This window comes from Phoenix dactylifera, chromosome 18 (assembly GCF_051530095.1).
Source record: "Phoenix dactylifera cultivar Ajwa chromosome 18, Ajwa_hap1_PhDact_Kaust_v1.1, whole genome shotgun sequence".
NCBI classification, from domain to species: Eukaryota; Viridiplantae; Streptophyta; class Magnoliopsida; order Arecales; family Arecaceae; genus Phoenix; species Phoenix dactylifera.
The window spans coordinates 14,423,865-14,437,796 of NC_143207.1; the positions used below are offsets into that span (position 1 = coordinate 14,423,865).

At 40.6% G+C, this 13,932-nt stretch overlaps 1 protein-coding gene across 1 annotated transcript; it reads left to right on the forward strand.

The window, feature by feature from the left end:
- The first annotated feature begins 5,031 nt into the window (after positions 1 to 5,031).
- On the forward strand, positions 5,032 to 8,211 carry LOC103717354 (putative inactive receptor kinase At1g48480). The gene is made up of 2 exons (XM_039117696.3): positions 5,032 to 6,486; positions 7,132 to 8,211. Exons 1-2 carry the CDS (start codon positions 5,097 to 5,099, stop codon positions 7,812 to 7,814), a joined length of 2,073 nt encoding a protein of 690 aa, XP_038973624.3. The 5' UTR covers positions 5,032 to 5,096; the 3' UTR covers positions 7,815 to 8,211.
- Positions 8,212 to 13,932: the final 5,721 nt, after the last annotated feature.

Below are 13,932 nucleotides of genomic sequence, written 5' to 3' on the forward strand. Positions count from 1 at the left end.
TGGGGGTGAGGAAGCCTCTCTTTCAAGTTTTTTTTTCGCTTTCTCCCCTTTATCCTGCATCTCTAGGATCTAGAGCTTGTTTCCATTTCCCTTGTTATACTTTTATTTGACACCATAACGAAATTAATGGCCATTAGCCCAATTCAAACCTGCACCAGATTTTTTTCTTTGGAATATAATTTTTCTGGTTAGTATCGTCCAATATCAGCCATTGATGACAAAGGTTTTATTTAACTGTATCTTTGTTTGTTGGATAAATGTTAGGCATGGCCGGGTTGTACAAATTTGTGACCTCCAAATTTAGGTCCTGGATGATTTATACAGTTCTAGTACGAATATATTCAAAAAGATCAGAAAATAACAAATCACGAAGCGTTCTATGCAACTTTTTCTTCCCAACCCACTGGGGACCCCCCGAAGTGACTAGCTATGTTCAAAGTCATCCAGTCCACGGCCCCATTAGCTTTTTTGAATATGTACTTAGCCTGAAAGGCCATGCCGCCACTGATCATGGACTGGATGAAGCAAGGGGTGTTACCCTCCAACGCTCTATTGCTGAGTTGTTTATTAATGGCATATAACGTTAGGATCCAAATTAAGATTCCCCAAAGAATTGCTTGCTTGGGACAATTCATCGGTTTAAAGTGTAGTGGAGTTAATTGGGTCAGGATCTTTTCCCAGCGAGTCCGCGTGTCCTGAGGTCGTTGAACCAATTGGCGACATTTTCCCGCCGCCCCCTAACCCGACGCCGTCAACCGCGCTTTCCACTGGAACGCCGCCACGAGCCACCGTCTTCCATCATTTCGCTATCCGTTGCCACGTCACATCCTAGACAAACCGGACGGGAGGGTCCACGAAATGGACGGCGTTGATAAGGGCAGACTGAGAGCGGAACATTAGAGAGTCGGTCTCCAACGCGCAACGGGACCGGACTCCCTGCAAATTAGGAGGAGAAAAGGTCAAGAAGTGAACATGGAGGACGGGCGGCGCTGCCGTGGAACGCGGCGGCGACTCCGTGCTCGTGGCTGGGCGTGAAGTGCGACGGCGGCCGCGTCACCGTGCTCCTCCCGGGCTCCGGCCTCATGGGCCAATTCCCGGCTGGGTCCCTCGGCAACCTCACGGCGCTTCGGTCGGTGTACCTCCGCTTCAACGCCCTCTCCAGCCCCCTCCCGCCGGACCTCGCCGGCTGCATGGAGATCCGGAGCGTCTATTCCCATGGGAACCGTTTCTGCGGCAGGATCCCCGCCGGCTTGTTCTCCCTCGGAAAGCTCTTCCTTCTCAACCTCGCCAGCAACGACTTCACCGGCGGGATCTCGCCTGCGTTCGACACCCTCACGCGCCTCAGGACGCTGTACCTCGACAGCAACTGGCTCTCCGGCGAGATCCCTGACCTCTACCTCCGGAGGCTCGTCCAGTTCAACGTCTCCTTCGTGGGCCGCTTGGCGCGTGCCCCTAATACAAATCCAAAGGACATGAGTTTTTCAGCTTGCCTCCATGCGGTAGCGGTGAACAAAGCCAGTCAGTGCTTTTATTTGAGATAACGCAATCATTATGATGGATAGTTAATATACTCATGGAGGTAGGTGGAAGCATGGTACATGGGAAGTATTGCTGTTGGTTCTCACCTTAAAGACTAAAGAAATTGTGGGTTCTACCATCTTGAATCTTCAAAAACTTTCGCTATAAAATCCTATTTATGCAAATGAAGTAACGGTGGTGGTGACTAGATTGCAAACTAAGCTATAGGATACTTAAGATAAATATAAAATTCAACCAGTAAATAACGATAAAAATTTTATTATTCCGATGATCATAAAAGATCCGTGCTATTGTTATAACCTGATATTTATAAGTGGCTCCTCTTAACTGCTCACATTAGTTACACTATTTAGTTTTGATACTTGTTCTTACTGATTTACGCTATGCAGATTATTATTCCTATGCGTGGTTGTCACCATTTCTATTAGTAATCCTATACTTTTGGGTAGTGCTCCCCCTCATTTCCTATTAAAAGTGGATCGGATAATATCCATCTGGATCCGTTTTCGTATCCGAATCTATCCGGATATAGATAGAAATTTGAGCATCCATCTAATATCAATATCTGCATCCATATCCGTTAAAGAAAATGTATATGGATATGGATAGACAATTATCTGATCCAAATCTAAATATTCGATTTTATTTGTAACCCTATTTAATTTTATGTGGCACTTATGAATATTTAAGAAAATAAATGACCATATTAGCATGTTGTTAATTTGATTTATCATTCACTTAGTAATATTTTTGTTTTTGTGATCGTTAAATTTAGTTATTCAATTTACATCTATTTTGATATCCATACTTTCGGTATCCTACTTGTATCTATATTCATTTAAAATAAATATGGATATGAATTTTTGCATCCGACTAACATTCATATTCATATTTGTATTCGTCAAAGAAAACAGATACGAATATGGATATGCTAGGATCCTATCCATATCCAATTCGATTTTAGCCCTAGGTAGCAGCAATTATTGGCCAGTCAGCTTTCTTGAGTTTTGCTCCACTTAATGCCTCATCTTAGGTTGATTACTCTCCCTCCCTTGATCCGCATCTTTGATGGTCTCTTCCAGGATTGGCCCACATCCTGGTCCTTGGCCTGCACTTCTGGACTTAGCTTACACCTTGATACTCGATCTGCACCTTAATTAATACTTGGTTTGCACCTTTGATACACAACCGACATCTTGGTACTTGGTCGATCTCCTTCTCTAGTTTTTGGTCTATATCTTGATGGTCAGCTTGCATCTCTAATACTCGGTCTACACATATGATATTTGGAATCTATATATTAGTACTTGGCTTGCCATTGATAGACGTATAAATTGCTACCATCAATCTGGATGTGGTATAAATAGTTAAGTACCATGGAATTAAGGTTATTCGTGTCTTCTATCTTAGATGACAATGAAACAATCAAATACATTTTGTTCCTTTGGCTTTATGTTGTTTGCTTGATGCTGATGTAGCTAGCTGTTCTCATGCTAGGTTAGTGTGAGTTGCCATTTTCAACCAAAAAAAAAATAATCAAATACATCCTTTTTGGCAAAAAATAACCATAAAAATCTTACTTTTGCATTTGAATCAAAAAGATAATTATTGTTGATCAAGTTTCATATGGTACATGAGATGATGGTGGAAAAAAAAATTTATCTAAACAAAAAAAAAGACATACTATACTTTATTTTAGAGTTAATTATATCCATTAAAAATAAATAAATAAATATAATTTATACTAGAATTTTAAATTATGTTTTGAGATTAATCTACGACATTGGTACCGCTATTCTGAATGAGATTTTAACTATCAAAATCCATCCCAACCATCTAACAGATGCTTTATAAATCCACATGCTTATGCATGACCACCCATGGAATATTTGTTGACACATCATGATTCATGCATGATGATTTACACTAGCGATGTTAGTTTGATGGATGTCTATATGATTCTATCTTGTTGTATTGTGAGATTGAACAATCTATTTTGATTTTTTTTTTTCTAAAGGAAGGACTATTTGGACAACATTAGGCAACAATAATGTACTACAATTTGAATGTGTTCATGGGGATGATGAATTATTAATCCAATAGGAGATAAGGTTGATGGATTGAGGATGGCCGATGTTCCTTTAATTCAGAACAAATCCACTTCCAGAGGGGAAAAAAAAAAGGACAAAGTATCCTTCACCACTATTCATGATTACGTAATATAATCTTTTTCGGCCTCTCAGCACTCGTTTGGTTTGCGAAAAGCATTTTTGCTTCTAGAAATATAATTCTTGGAAAGCAAATTTTTTGGAAGAATATACCTGAAAAAGTACTTTTGGCATATTTAGTTGACCATGGAACAATGACAGATTTTCAAAGTGCTTATGTTTAGTTGATTATCCACTTTTCTGAAAAAGTCATGTGTAATATTTATTACACATTAACAAAAATTAGGTTTTTAATGTCTATTTAATACTGAAGGGCTTTTTTGGAAAAAAATAAAAATGAAGTGATTTTTGACTCACGGAAAAATAACTTTTTCATATTTTTTATAAAAAATATTTTTTCATAAAATGTGAGAATTATATTTTTATGAAAATATAACTTTTTCGTCTTTTTCTTTAAAAATTCTAATCAAACAAGAATCATCTCATTATTTTTTTCATTGACCATATTTTTTTCTACTTCTTTTTCCACGAATCAAACGAGTTTCTTTGTAATCCGATCTCCGCCGTCCAATTTCTTCCCTTTCAGAGTCTTGGTAGGAAGAAGAGCGAGACCGAAAGGTCGCCCATTGCGCGATGACGTCATTCGAAAACGAGATTATTGAAAGTTGATTTCCAATCATAACCGTCCAAAAGGATTCTGGGGCAGCATCATCCACATGACCGGTGGTCCCCACTTCTTCCCGCGAATCGCAGTTACCCTCCGTGGTCCCCACCTCACCCATATTTTTTCCTCGTCCTGACTCGCTGCGCCCGTCCCACCCACCCGCGCCACCACCCTCTGATACCCATCAGACGGACAGCGTTCTCACAACAAAAGTCACAACCGTCTAGATCCTGATCGACGGTGTGCAGCAAGTCCGCGTGTCCCGAAGTCGTTGAACCAATTGGTGATCTTTTTCCCACCGCCCCCTGACCCGACGCCATCAGCCGCGCTCTCCTCGGCTTTCTCCGGAGCGCCGCCGTTAACCGACCGTCTCCCGTCGTTACCCCGGCAAACATGTCGCGCAGTGTCCGCTTGCCACGTCACATCCCGGACGAGCCAGAGGGACAGAATAAGCGTCCTCTTTCCTACCTCTAACCGTTCAACGAAATGGACGGTGTTGATCGAGACAAACTGAGAGCGGAACATTACTGACTCGGTCTCCAACGCGTAATGGGACCGGACTAAGGAAAAATTAAAAAAATAAACAATAAGGAGAAAACTATTCGATGCGGTCCTTCTTCCATTTTTATTTTTTAACATAAATAAAAAGGAACTGGCGTTAGGGTTTTATAGCTGGCACTCCAAGACGGCCTTTCTCTCTCGTTCATGGTTTTAAGTCTCCGAGGATGGTATCCGGTCACCGCCAAATGGGGTCACCGCACTTTCTTCTCGTCTTTCTTCTCCTCCCGTTGTTCTGCTGCTTTCCGGGAGGAGCACCGGATCTGGAGGCCGACCGGGCGGCGCTTCTGGCCTTCCGCGCTGCCGTGGGGTGGGCGGCGTTGCCGTGGAACGCGTCGGCGAGTCCGTGCACGTGGATGGGCGTGATGTGCGGCGCCGGCGGTGGCCGCGTCACGGAGCTCCACCTCCCGGGCGCGAGGCTTATGGGCCAGATCCCGGCTGGGACCCTCGGCAACCTCACGGCGCTCCAGTCGGTCAGCCTCCGGTTCAACGCCCTCTCCGGCCCCCTCCCGCCGGACCTCGGCGGCTGCAAGGAGCTCCGGGGCGTCTATCTCCACGAGAACCGTTTCTCTGGCGGGATCCCCGCCGGCTTCTTCTCCCTCGGAAAGCTCGCCCATCTCAACCTCGCCAGCAACAACATCAGCGGCGGAATCTCGTCTGCGTTCAACAGCCTCACACGCCTCCGGACGCTCTACCTCGAGAGCAACAGGCTCTCCGGCGAGATCCCCGACCTCGACCTCTCGAAACTCGTCAACTTCAACGTCTCCTTCAACCGGGCGCTCAATGGATCCATCCCGGCGCGGCTCCGCCGGATGCCGCGGGATGCATTCATGGGCACCGGCCTCTGCGGCGGGCCGCTGGGAGCTTGCTCCGGCGAGATTTCGCCGGCCTCTCCGCCGCCGGCGCCGGCGTCCTCTCCGTCGCCGGAGCCGAGCAGCGGGACCAATGCCGGCGGGGGAAAGAGCAGCAAGCTCTCCGGAGGGGCGATCGCCGGGATCGCGATCGGCTCCGCCGTCGGATTATTGATCGTGGCGGCACTCCTCGTCATCTTCTGCCGGAGGGGCGGAGGGAACAAGACGCGGTCGGTGGAAGCGGCGGCGTCGGCGGGGGTTGGGAAGCCGCCGGAGTCTGACATGGCGCCGAGGGACCACAAGGGGGCAGTCGAGAACGGGACGGGGTCGCGTCCGGCGGCGGCGGCGGCGGCGGCGGCTGCGGCTGCTGCGGGGGCGAACGGGCATGCGAAGAGCCTGGTGTTCTTCAGCGGGGGGGCGAAGGTTTACGATCTGGAGGATTTGCTGAGGGCTTCGGCGGAGGTGTTGGGGAAGGGGACGACGGGGACGACGTACAAGGCAATGCTGGAGATTGGGATGTTGGTGGCGGTGAAGAGGCTCAAGGATGTCAACCTCCCGGAAAAAGAGTTCCGGGAGACGATTAGCGCCTTCGCCGCGATGGACCACCAGAACTTGGTTCCCCTGCAAGCCTTTTACTACAGCAGGGATGAGAAGCTTCTTATCTATGATTACATGCCCATGGGAAGCCTCTCCTCTCTTCTCCATGGTGAGCTCCTCCTCCTCCTCCTTTTCCTCCTTTTTTCTTTCCTAATATTCGTCTCCTTTCATATTAGATTTGATGTCTGATATAATGGAACATCACATAGATTTGTGTTAAATCTTGTCTCTTTGTAGTGCTGCATCGTGTTTCTCTCTCTCTCTCTCTCTGTCATTTTGATGGTAGGCTGCAGCAAGATAAGGTTAAAGGCTTTAGTTTTGTATTATTGAATGAGGAAATGTGTGTTATAGAATTTGTCTTCTCATGTTCTCTTTGGTAAATTTATTTTAACTTAGTCTGGTATTACGGAAATTAGTCTTGCGATCTGTATTTCGGTCATCCAGTTGGTAGATATGGTCTTTGAAATGCTTTAATTTTCTTCAATAATGCATTCTCATTTACTCCAACAATGTCCTTCAATCTATAGTTTTGGTATCGACTGTATCTTCCTCTATAGAATTTCTGTTTGGTAATTGTTCTTTTACTACCTTCTTCCCCTTTTTGATGCTTGGATTTTATGATTTTCCAAGTAAATAGCTTCTTTGGTAATCAAATGCTTTCTTTAGAGAATGTGAGAAGCATCTCTTCATATTGCTCTCTGGTGGCTAACATTCATATACTCCAAATTACTTGTTCCCTTCACCAATGATTCAGGGAACAGAGTATCTGGTCGCACGCCTCTTGACTGGGAGACAAGATCTGGGATTGCCCTTTCAGCAGCCCGGGGCATCGAATACATCCATTCCATGGGCCCTGGAGTCTCACATGGCAACATCAAATCCTCCAACATCCTCTTGAGCAAATCCTTCGAAGCCCATGTCTCCGAGCATGGCCTTGCCAACCTTGTCGGCCCCTCCTCCACACCCAGCCATGCCGCCGGCTACCGCGCCCCGGAGGTCACCGATATCCGAAAAGTCTCGCAGAAAGGCGATGTGTACAGCTTTGGTGTGCTCCTACTGGAGCTGCTCACGGGCAAGGCCCCTGCACAGGCTTTCCTCAATGAAGACGGCATTGATCTGCCAAGGTGGGTGCATTCAGTCGCCCCAGAGGAATGGACTTCAGAGGTGTTTGATCTTGAGCTACTAAGGTACCACAATGTAGAGGAGGAGATGGTTCAGCTGCTGCAGCTGGCCATAGATTGTGCTGCTCAGTACCCCGAGAAGCGGCCGTCGATGGCCGATGTGGTGGTCCGGATTGAGGAGATCTGCAGGTCAAGCCGAGCATCAGCTCGGAGAAACCAGCAGCAGGAACACCATGCCATTAACGATTCTGATGACCAATCATCTAAACACACCGATTCCATTGACGAGTCCAGACCTTCTGGGCTTCATTCTTGATTGCTGTCTCCGCCAAAGTTTCTTTCTTGGATGGATGTTGGTTGGTTGTTTTAGTTGTTTCCCCTGGGAGTAGAAAGGTGGTTGGTTATGTTCTTTTATTTCTTTCAATTGCTACGGTTTATGTGGTTTTTTTTTCATGTTATTAGTTTGGTTTCTTTTTAACCTTTTCAGGAGTTTCTGAATGATGTTAGGTTGAGTAATAACTTTGAGACTTGAAAACTCCTGATGTTTCCTTCTTGCCTTTGTATCCCGGTTTATTTTTTTCTTGGTGGATGAGGAAAGAAACTGGCTGGTTACTGATGTAATTATATTTAACGGTTTCTGAATATTTTGAACGCTGTTAATATTAGATGATGCTTTGGTTTCTTAATTGAGACCTTTTATTTTGTTAGGTGAACCAACAGGCCGTTTTGATGCTGTTGCCTGTGAATCTTTTTTTTTTCTTCGAATAATAGTGGAAGGTGACATGCTATTTTGCAATGTTTTCTGTGTTAAAAAGCTGACTGGTATGGGTTGGTGACTCAACTTATCTGTATCTAGAAGCTTGCTTGTTTGGATTGGTAAGTTATGCAAGCTGACGAGGGGGAGCAAAATCTGTTATTGCTACTGATATTAAAGCTAGATTGGGTCATATTAGAAGGCAATGGCCTTATGAAATATTTTTATATTTACTAAGGATTGTTTGGTTGACTTCTGATACATTCCAGAATGATGGTTGGTGGGACATCTATTTTTTTAGAAAAGTTATATAAAATATTTATTATATTATTAATAAAGAGAAAAATTTTACCATGTTCTATCTATAAGCTTAGGGGTAGTTTTGAAAAAAAATTATCCTAATTCTCGGCTGATGTCAAGTGGACTTTTCCATGTTTCATATGATTTTTTTAATAAAATATAAAAAATTTATTTCTACGAAAAAGACGAGTTTATTAGGGTTGATCATAGACTGATCGTGATGTTTGTGTTTGTAATTAGATTTGAATGGATTTGGACCATTAGCTTGGCAAAAGTATCAGGGTTTAAACGAGGAGAGTATGTGAGGATCTGTGCAGTTGTGTGTTTAGCCCTACATCATTTATTAGTCGGAGAGATCTTGAGTATTTATAAATGACTAACAAATTTTAAAAAATATTTTTCGGCTAGTTTTTTTGGATAAGGCCATAAGCTGTGACAAATGGTATCAGAATGAAACTGGCTCAAAAAAAACTCCAACCAATGATAAAGCATCTTTCTATTTTCTTGTTGATCCCACTTTTTTTTTTTTCCCGCACGAAGGACTTAGGATTTATTTTTATAACTTATTATTATTATTATTTCCATATGGGCATGCTCAATTTGTCATCCAATATGACCCGGTCATTATTAGTTATAATTTTTTTTTTCCTTCTCTCTTTTCTCCCACCATCCTCGAAGTTCAAGATTTGCGGTCATCTTGGTTGGAAGTTTCAACTGGTGTCCTGCTATTAATTTGGCTTGCCGTTGGCTTGGTGCGTTGGAGTCTGATGTCCTCCATCTAAATGGGAATTCCGTGCGAGAATGGTTTGAAATGCTCCATCCTGAACGTCATAACGGCTGAGCTTATTATTTTATTTTTACCATTGTATAAATTTATGCAGAATTGATAGCGTTTGCAGGTCAAATTAATCTTCAAAAATGGATACAAGTCAGACTCAACGTCTTAGGTTGGCAAATAATAATTTGAAACTATGCATTGATTAATTCAGTTGAATGAGATAGAAGACTTCAGCGGCTATTTAGTTTCATACCATTTGGCCAACCAAATACTGAGTTTCATAACATGTGGACATGGTGTTAAGTCCCCAGTATTTATTACACTTTGAATTAATCAACTGCTCTAGATTAAACCTTGGGCAGTATAAAGATCGCCATCAAGAATAAAAGTAGTTAAGGTCAATTGAGAATAATGAGCTCTCGAGCTCGTCGAAAGGTACATCAAAAAGAAAGGCAAGAGGAGATGAGAGCTTTAGCACTAGGAAAATAACAAGAGTCATGTGAAGTAAAGAGAGTAGTTAAAGTAGGATGCTCTCTTTCAGGAAAGAAGAGAAAGCTTAAAGCTAAGGAGAAAAGAGCTAAAGATTAACAAAGCAAAGGAGCATGCAAGACCTGCAATGGGACATTAAAAGGAGTAAAATCTATAGTATCTAATGGAAAAAAGCTTTCATACTAGAGCTTCGGGTGAGATTGGCTTTTCTAATAGGCAATGGATCCTTCATAACTCAAGTGGTAAATTTCTGCAACTTTTGTATGTAACTACACAATAGGCCAAATAAATATGGTGACCAACCAAGATGGTGTGTTGCATGCAGGCCAAAGTTATATTGTTAATAGAAATTTGTCGGATACTTCGTTTTGGTCGAAATTTCGACAATTCTACAACCATAGTTCTACTTACAAGCCAAGAAGTTCAAAATTCCAACTACTTGGATATTTCCTGGGATGCTTGCTAATCCTCTTGCCTCTAGTTTTGATGGGAGGTTAATTAATTTCTGCATGAGGGAGGTTAGGTTTACTCAATCTCTAGGAATGTAACGGCTAGCGTCATTATTTAAATTAAGCAATGCAGGAAGCTTCATTAGATTAGTTTAACAGGTTACATAAAATGTATACAACTCATTCCTGAACTTAAGACAGTTTAATTAATTGCTTCTGTCAACTGAGCATTAGTTCATAATTAATTTACACAGCTGTAAACAAGCACACCTGCATGTCTTATTTTTCAGTTTTCTTAGGCCATGTGAACTGAATCAGGCCAATTCTAATTTCTCCATTTCTGTGCTCAATTGAGGCCTTCTTGACATCCCCAGCACTTTACCTGAATCCAAATTTACAATCAAAATTTTGAATTCTGACCTTATCCAGTTTAACTTAGGCATAAGTATCAGAATGAACTATTCTTGAACATTGGATTTCTTAAAGGCTATTAGCTGAAATGCACCAGGGCAGCAAGCATGCCAACCATTATTCCTAGTCAATTAAAGTTTTACAAAATTAAAGGATATCGAAGTGGCTTAGTCGATAAAGTCATGAGTGTTTGATAGAACTGACTTGGATTCAAAGATCTCCGGTCTTGCCTTTGATTTCGGCCAAGTTTCCTCCCATCCTAATTCTCAGAAAAAAAAACCTAAATTTTATCTAAAAAATTATTATACTCTAAGAAAAAGCAGCATCAGATCTAATGTGATTTGTAAAATACATTCAATTTTTTTGTATTTCTTTTCAGCATTACAAATAGGATGACCTTTTTGCGAAAGAAAAAGGCCCTTGCAAGAAACAAACCACCATCAGTGTAAATGATTATTTGCAATAGCAATATGCTCTCGCAATCTATCACAGCTGCCTCATTAATTCTTGCTCAGACTAGGGTTTGTTGCTAGAAGAAAATTCTTTTTGATCTTAATATTTAGCCCTTTGGATCATCATCTATGAAACATATCGGTTGTTATGAACATAAGAGATCAAACTTTGATGTCTCTAATCAAATACGCCGAATACAATTCCACTTTTAGCCAGTATTTTACTCTTGTTTCTCTCCCTTAAGTTAAAAACTATGCTAAAAGAGATATATTATAGTTTTGAAAAAGATATATGTTTAGAGTGCCTCATGTGGGAAAATGCAAGTACTTCAGCATGAAAAGGGCTTAAAAACATGTCCAAAAACTCAAGTAATACATATTATATAATGTTGGAGAAAGAATAAAATAGCTTCATATACCAAGATGAAAATCCTTGGTTAGTACTCTAAATAATCTTTATTATTTATAATCCCTTTGAAGACAGTGACGGCAGGAGAACACCTCTTAAAGGACTAGCCTGACCTGGGATGAAACACCTTCTTTTCCGCCTTTCGGTAAGTAAGTGAATATCTCTTTCCTTCCTTTTTAGCCTCTGTGTAGCTCTAGAGCAACCTTAACTTGATCTCAAGGATGGGATTCATCAAAGGGATTAGAGCAAACCAAGTATAGAAAGTATAAAATTTTATTTTTTATTCTATTTATGATTTTATTTTTATATTCTTTAATGATAGAAAGGAGGTCTACATTATTCTTATCAAAGTTCACCATCTCAGTACCGGATCCCGTATTAGTACCATCCTATTATAATGTTAGTATGCGATATAGTATGAGATGCCAAGGCGTAGCGAGTGTCGGTATGGTATGAACATGTATATCAGTTAAGTACTAATACGATATGGTACGGTACTGATTATTACGGTGAATCTTGACTCTTATTATAAATACCACTTTCCTTATTGGCTTGAATAAGATTCTAGAGCTTATTGAGGAACTTTGTTGTCCACTTGGTGATGCTTACATGAAGTGCTTTGAAGCTCGTGAACTAGTTAGTAGCTTGATTCCCCTTGCAATACTTGTCGATCATTCGAAATACTGTGAGATTTTCCATCATATCGCACATACTGAATAAAATTGATGTTACAATCCACACACTAATGGATAGAGATCAATCAAGTTAACTATTATTAGAGGTTCCTACAAATCACACTTCTGTTGCACAAAGAATTTTGATGATGAAAATATTTTCTTTTCAATGGCCTTACGAATTGGACAATGATCAAAAATTTTGTACCATGTGAATTGTTATTTATTTCGGTGTCACATCATATGTATGCAACTTATCTGAAATTAATTATTTCTAACTAATTAATTATTAAAAATTTAAAGTTCCTCTTACAAAATCTTCGAAGTTTCTTCCTCTGAATCACTGATTGGCATGTATTATACTACTCATTTCCTCCTTTACCAGCTCGAGAAAATGATCCACTGTAAAACTAGTTGAGATTTAATTTAGTAAAAAAAAGACAGATTTAAATTAGAGAAATTTATCTCTACTACTTTTTTCTAATTTTTAAGGGATAAACATCTTTGTTCTAATTTTAAATATTAAAGTTTTGTTCTTGCAAAGTGTCGTTTTGTTCAAAAGAAGAGAGTGTTAGATGAATGGTTGTGGCTTCCCATTTATTCTCCAATAGCCAAGTTGATTGAAAACTAGGTTAATAACTAGATTGGACCACATTGCTTTTTTCTAATTTTTTGATAAGCAGCTTTTTTTTTTTAATTTTAAAAGTTTAAAGTTTTGTTCTTGCAATATGTATGATTAAAATTTTTGGATATATTTCTCTTTTTTTTTTCCAATTTTTGATTATTTATTTATTTTTTGGTCTCTAAAATACTCTGTTTTGAAGGTCTAATCACAAAAGACTTGGACAACTACATAATGTTAAGTATATTTACCATCTTATTACTCTACTAGACCAAATATGATTGATATTTCCTTATTAATCTTCATGCACATTTTGCATCTCCCATAGTCTTGATGCACTTTTCTTTTCTGCCACATTATTAGGTTATATATTGACGTACATATTGTTGTAATGGACAAAACAAGATACTGAGAAGAAGCATATACTTTTCATTTATTCTCTCTTTCGTTGTATCTTCATATGGTATTAGAGCCTACTTATATTTCTTGCCTACCGAAACCTCCACTCTCCCACTTACTAATCCATATGTCACTCCTTGTTCTAAGTTCTGTCCTTCGGGCTCTGCACATGAGAAGAGATGTTGAGGAATATTAGTCCCACATCGGATAGGTTAAGAACTCCTATAGAAACTTCGTTCAGATTAACGACAACTAGGCACAAACTAGTATGATAGATTAATAATATTGGTCAGACATGTTCAAAGTCCTGGAAAGGCACAAACTGACAGGCGATTGATGGTATCATTTGCCTCATGATACCACATGGTTGTCATATAGAAATTTTTTTTTTCTAACCAAATTCTTCTCACTGTAATATATCATTATTTAATATCTTAAAGATTTCATGGCAACTAATAAGTTTGATACAACTCGGCTAACAAGCCAAAAGAGTAATCTTACAATCAATGATTATAAAAATATAGTTGAGCTTCTTCTTTAATCTTCCTCTAGACTACATGGGAAGAGAAAATCTCTGAGAGTTCTATGTTTCACATATTTTTTATTCTCGACGCCATGTTAACTAATCATGCATCTCGAAAGCTTATATTGAGAAGGAAAGGTACAATAATGATAAACTTCTCTTCAACAACAACAA